Source organism: Phalacrocorax aristotelis, chromosome 4 (genome assembly GCF_949628215.1).
Source record: "Phalacrocorax aristotelis chromosome 4, bGulAri2.1, whole genome shotgun sequence".
Lineage (NCBI taxonomy): Eukaryota > Metazoa > Chordata > Aves > Suliformes > Phalacrocoracidae > Phalacrocorax > Phalacrocorax aristotelis.
Window position 1 is genome coordinate 50,890,111 of NC_134279.1, and position 6,026 is coordinate 50,896,136.

General features: G+C 38.6%; 1 protein-coding gene across 7 annotated transcripts in view; it reads left to right on the forward strand.

Moving 5' to 3' along the window:
• MTMR7 (myotubularin related protein 7) overlaps window positions 1-6,026 on the forward strand; it is a 50,679-nt gene that overhangs the window by 39,670 nt on the left and 4,983 nt on the right. For 3 of the 7 annotated variants that reach the window (XM_075091383.1, XM_075091385.1, XM_075091390.1), the window contains exons 9-12: window positions 1,685-1,810; window positions 2,585-2,634; window positions 4,288-4,488; window positions 5,653-5,793. In XM_075091383.1, coding sequence (XP_074947484.1) covers window positions 1,685-1,810; window positions 2,585-2,634; window positions 4,288-4,488; window positions 5,653-5,793 — 518 coding nt within the window. The remainder of the gene's footprint in view (window positions 1-1,684; window positions 1,811-2,584; window positions 2,635-4,287; window positions 4,489-5,652; window positions 5,794-6,026) is intronic. The other 4 variants (XM_075091387.1, XM_075091386.1, XM_075091388.1 and 1 more) reach the window with 3 other exon arrangements.

Genomic DNA, 6,026 nt, shown 5'->3' on the forward strand with positions numbered 1-6,026 from the left:
TTTCAATGCCCTTACTTTACTCCCCAGGAGTGATTGTCACTGTTTCTCTCCCTGTTTCCCCAGCCTTCTCCACTGGTTTCTGGGCATTTTCTTTGTTGAAGGTTTCTGTTTTAGGACTACTTCTTTGCATGGTAGCTGTAATATAGGAATATTAGCTACTGTGTTATCTCCCCTGAGTTATTTAGGGACCAGCTAAATTCACCTCCTAAAACAACTCCTGTGTATTACCCTGGAAAAACTTTCTAGTAGCCTCTACTCTTACATACTTGAGAACTGTTTCAGGAAACAGTTGTTGGCTTTGATAAAAAATTCTTTCTCCTAATCCCATCCAAAGTAATGCAAATATTTGTCATCAACCAACAGTAGTTTTAATTTTATTACCTCCTTCCTTGTGCTCTGCCTTTTACTGTTTCAATTCTTATTTTTGAGATTACTATTACAATTTCTTAAAGGCGATTTTATCCACATGACCCGCTACGTACAACTATATGGATAAAAATTCATGGGTTTCCCTCCACAGTAACTGCTTATTTCTCTAGTTTTGCTTCTTCCTGCTGAGCAGGATAAATGCACATGTTGTTATTTCTCCCAGCCCTGCTAGCTTTCATCAGCTTATAGGAATCAGGTCATTTACATTAGCTCCTGCCAACTTTTCCCCAGTGACTAGTCTTAAAATACTGTAAAAAAAAAAGTATCCTTTGTCCGTATGCTTGCTAGCCTCATGTCTCCTCAGGCATGCATTTTGACCCGTTCTTATTTGTACGGTTCCCAGTTCTCAGTTGTTGGTCTCCTGCCCACAGGGGTTCTATTTTGGTAGAACTTACTTGTCTCTTGAGAGAAACATAGATAATTTATTGTTATTGCTCATTCCCTATTAAGCCTAAACTGAATTTAAATGTTTGTTTTTCTAAGCAGTATCTTTCCTAAGCTATTTTATTTCTCTGCTTTCTAAATTTGATTCTCTTTAGAAATGACAAAGGCCAAAACCCTTCGAATTTAAAAAAAGCCCTCAAAGTTCCAAAAATAATAAAACACCAGGCTTTGGAGAATTGAGTATGATCTCTTCTTTATGTGTTACATATAAAATGGGATCATCTCTCCCCAGTTATTTACATTAAAGATACTGATACAATCTTGCTTATTAGACATGGAAGTTTATCACTACCACAGGCTTCCCCACAAACCTCTAGAAGCATGTCATCATTGTGCAATGCAGTGTGCTGTAATAATATCCACGCTAGCGCTGACATCGGAAGCACACACTACTGTTATTGACATTACCATCAAGAAATGAAGAGCCACATTGCAAATATGGCTGCTCTGTTGCTGGTATGTGAGTTAGAGCATTAGCAGCATCTGAATTTACTTTAGACAGTCGTCTGCTCTAACAGGTTAATTTATTTTAAGTGAAATGAATCCCACATCCTCCTGTTGTGGAGCATAAACAGGTGATGCTGCAACCACCACATTGCATAGGACGGGATGAGATTAAGACTTTTCAAATGAGAGGAATAACGCTCAACATAATTCAAGAACTCTGTGGCAGAATGAAAAAAAAAAAAAAGAACAAAGTTTCCTGGTTCCCAGATGAATACTCTTTATACTGCGCTGTCTCACTGTTTCTTTCTTATCATTGCCTTCCCACCTGCTTGTGAAATCTCTCTGACTTTTTCTGTACCTTTAGGCTGTGGCTGAGGAAGGTGTGAGTGTGCTTGTTCACTGCTCTGATGGCTGGGATAGGACAGCCCAGGTTTGCTCTGTAGCGAGCCTTCTATTGGATCCGTATTACAGAAGTATGAAGGGATTTATGGTAAGCAGGTTCTCTTTCACAGAGTAAGCAAAAATTTTATGGCATCATTTGAGATTAATATCTTTGGTTTTAATGGAAAAGAAACTTTCCTTAAATATGCTTTTTTTTTTTTTGAGTAGGAAGGAAGGTTTTTATCTGTCCGAGTTACAGTCTCCCAGTTTCTGTATGAAATGTTATCGAGGGTGGAGGTCAGCTGGGTATCCATTTATTGTTTTTCCTCACCTTGACCAAGAGACTTTCTTGCAGCCCGAGGAGCTTTGGTGCAAGCAGGAGTTTGTATTCATTTTCAAGGATCAGTGAAGTTTTGAGTGTCAGAAGCTTGTCCTCCCTAGATGTTAGATTGCAAAGAGCAGCTATGTTGGAAAATCTGTTCCTTTTCCAAGCAAACCAGCGCTGAAAAAGCATCTAGGAATGCTTATCGAGTTACTGGTCATGCATTAAAAGAGGTTTGAAACATTTTTACGTTCTATTTTAGAAATAATGAATCAAGCTAATTGAAGTTGTGTTGAAATATTGGCATCCTATCTACATCCATGAAGAGTGCTACTTTGTCTTGAGTTCACAGTGGTGCTCATTGTTTGTTATTTTTCTGCTTAGTCTAAAATTTTTCTGGGGTTCTAATACCTCTTACTTATATCATTCTTGCTTGTCACTTTTCTGCTTATTCTAAGAATTAACTGGGATTCCAATACTGCTTGTTTACACCACTTTTTTGCCTGCTTCAAGGTGTGTCAGCTCTGCCTCACAACACTGAATGCAATATTTTCATTTTAGGTGTTAATTGAAAAAGACTGGGTTTCCTTTGGTCATAAATTTAACCACAGGTAAGGCAGTGCTAAAGTTTTTCTATATATATTTTTTAATGTAGTCAGTAACCGCTGCCATTCCAGTTTTATTTCCTTGTTGCCTTTCAAAGCATACCAACAGAATACCCTCAGGAAACCACCATACCCTTTTCTCCTACTATATAATTTAGCTGGAAAAATCAAAGGGAAATATTTTCATATCAGTCTTTTCTTATATATGCGCTCCAAGACTGCTACTGGGAATCCTGAATGCATGTCTTGCAGTTGCTACGAGCATTGAGAGATCCGTGCAAGAGAAAAGTAGTATGTGCGCGGCTTGCAAAATCCCTTTGGGCTCCAGCAGATCTTTCAGTAGTGCCAAGTGTAAGGCCCTGTTCAGCAAAGTCTACATCTTCCAGGACAGCACTTAATCTTAGGCATGCCTGCAAGTTATCTGTTAAGTAAAATACACCCTTCCTATTACACTATGTTCCAAGGAAGGCAGTAGGATTTGTACAGAAACGTCAGGTAAAAGGAATCGGAAGGTCATCTATGTGGACAAGTTATTTTGCTCATCCATTATGTAAATGCTGTAATGTAATTAAAATGTTTGAAGACTTTATCTATTTCAACATGGACAAATACCCACATTTTCATTCTTTCTTGTGTTGCCTTTTAGTATCTGTAAAAATAAAAAATGCAATTTTTATATTCAGTTCAATTACATTATATTGCTTGATTTGAATATAAATTTGTTCTAGTTTCAAAAAAACATAAAAAAACTTTCAGGAAATCTGTGCAGCTCCACACCACCTGTGAAAGTCCAGCAGGAATTACTACATTTAATATGATACTGCCAGATGTCTATTATTGTCAGTGGTGAAAGATATTATGAAATGTAATCACCACTGATAGCTTTGGTTTGCAGCACAATATCAGTATATGTTTTCTTTGATGCATAATAATTGTAGAATTAGAAGTTTCAATTTTAGATGTTTATGGAGTTCCACTCTGTTGGCATAGATATATATATGCGCATATATACACACACGCACACACACACTAGAGAAGCAGAATAATTGAAAATGCTTCTTCCTATTACATAGACTTATAAAATATTTTTTACTTCTATGTGTTTTATATTTTCAGGCTCCTTTTCTTCATTGCAAGTGGTTCCAAGAGACATTTTTATAGACAGAAAGTTTAATGTTCACTTGATAGTTACAGGAGCATGTAAACATTTCCCACTTTCTAAAAATTTCACCGAGAGAGGACAGCTTTAAACTTTTCTGCTAAGGTTATTCTGTTCCTCTCCTGCTCAGTTTTCTGGTTTTGGGAATGGTCTGCCGTTAAGTAACCATCTAAGATATGTTTTTGTTATTAAGTCATTGCAGGCATTGCTATGATGACTTATGTTACTGTGGTGTAACTTTATATTAATAGCATTAAAACATGGCTATGCAGCAGCCAGCTGTTAGTAGCTGTAAGGCAAGTAAATTCTGCTTCCATTCTACTCCATGAATCTTGCATCGTTTTTGTAAGTAAAAAATTATACTAGTAGTTGAGACTTCAGAAATTAATGCCTATGATGTAACTGCACACTAAAAATGAAGGGCTTTGTTTTTATTAGCGTTAATTCAGTTTTCCTAGAGGATTTCAGGTTCTAACTGAAGGTATCTTGTCTTGTTTCAGGTACGGCAATTTAGATGGAGATCCAAAGGAGATATCCCCTGTTATTGACCAGTTCATTGAGTGTGTTTGGCAATTAATGGAACAGTTTCCTTGTGCCTTTGAATTCAATGAGAGATTTCTCATCCACATACAGCATCATATCTATTCTTGCCAATTTGGGAATTTCCTGTGTAACAGCCAGAAGGAAAGACGAGAGCTGAAGTATGAGAGTCTTGTCTTTAGTAGCACGTTTACGTGTGGGGTCTGTGGGTGGTGGTGTATTGAGCAGTCAGACATTTGCCAGCCTACGTGCTTTTGTAAGGCGTGGGGTGCAGTGTAGACTTCTTGGCTGTCGTCTTCTGGCAACACAGATTAATACCAAAAAAAGTTGATCCTCTGCAATGTGGCTCTGCTAGGAATGTAATCCACAGTGTGCGTGACAGGGCTTAGTGACAACTGACAAGAGCATTAGCCCTTCAGCCATGTGGCCCTACCTTTATTGTGGCATTAGCAACATGGAAGGCAAGCTGTCACTGTAGCTGTAATACAAGGTAATTTTTACTCTAGTTAAGTACTGGGTTTAAGAGTCTCTGTGCTTCTGTGTTTTAACTTGTCTTTGGATCTAATGTTACTCTCTAGTCCTGATCTCTCAGATACTTTGTTACAAACAGCCTTTTTGTCTGGCAGCCCTCCCTAGGACTGAGTCAGCAAACTATTCTGCTGTCAGGCCTCAAATAAATTATGAATTAATCTACCTGCCCTCAGGCCCAAACAGAGACAATACTATCACTCTTGGCAGTGCCGATGTTCGCGTCTGTTTCATGGGGCCCTGGCTCCTCAGGTACATCATGATACCTACTGCTTTTCTCATGCATCCTGATCGTGTCAGTAATGAGAGGAAGGTGGGAGTTACTGCTCGCTGCTGCCATTCGGTCTCTTTCACTGCTTGAATGCAGAGCAGCCTCAGTGCCACGGTCCACTGAAAACCAAAACCTTCACAGGTCATCAGATCCCAAGACCTAGCTGCAGCTCTGTGGCATAGGAGTGCTTTTAAATGTGGGGATCCCTTTGGTGTAGAGATTGTTCTGAAAACTGGTTTTATAGAAGTGATCCTCTCCATCTCGCAAAGGAACCCATCTCTCCATCTTCTCTCTCCAGCTGCTCTGGCTTTATGGGAAATGGATTGGATTTTGCCTTTAGTGATCAACAAAGGAATATGAGTCTTTGTTTTTCTATATTTATAACTTAAGATTAGTTCTGTTAAGGAAGTATAAAGCTGATTGTAAACGAGTAGTACAGAGCACTAGAATGTCGTGTCCAAGATTTAGCTATACCTGAATTGTAGTAGAGACTTTAATATATATTTATTTCATATATTTTTTTCAGAATCCAAGAACGAACATATTCATTGTGGGCTCACTTGTGGAAAAATCGTGCTGATTACCTGAATCCTTTGTACAGAGCAGACCACAGTCAAACCCAAGGGACCCTGCGCCCACAGATGGCTCCATGCAACTTCTTGTACAAGTAGGTAGTATCACTTCCTACTGAGCATTATAGGATGTGTTAGTACAGAACGGAGTGCCTTTGTATTTAAGTATTTCTTGTTCCATAAGGTAGCTTATGCAGAGTAAATTCAGTCTCAGACGCAACGTGTTGATTCCTTGTGTGCTCATAGTCAGCCAACACCTCTGCACCATTCCACAAGGGAGCGTTAGTCCGAAAAGAAGCTTAAGATTAAAGCTATATTGTTAGTTGTG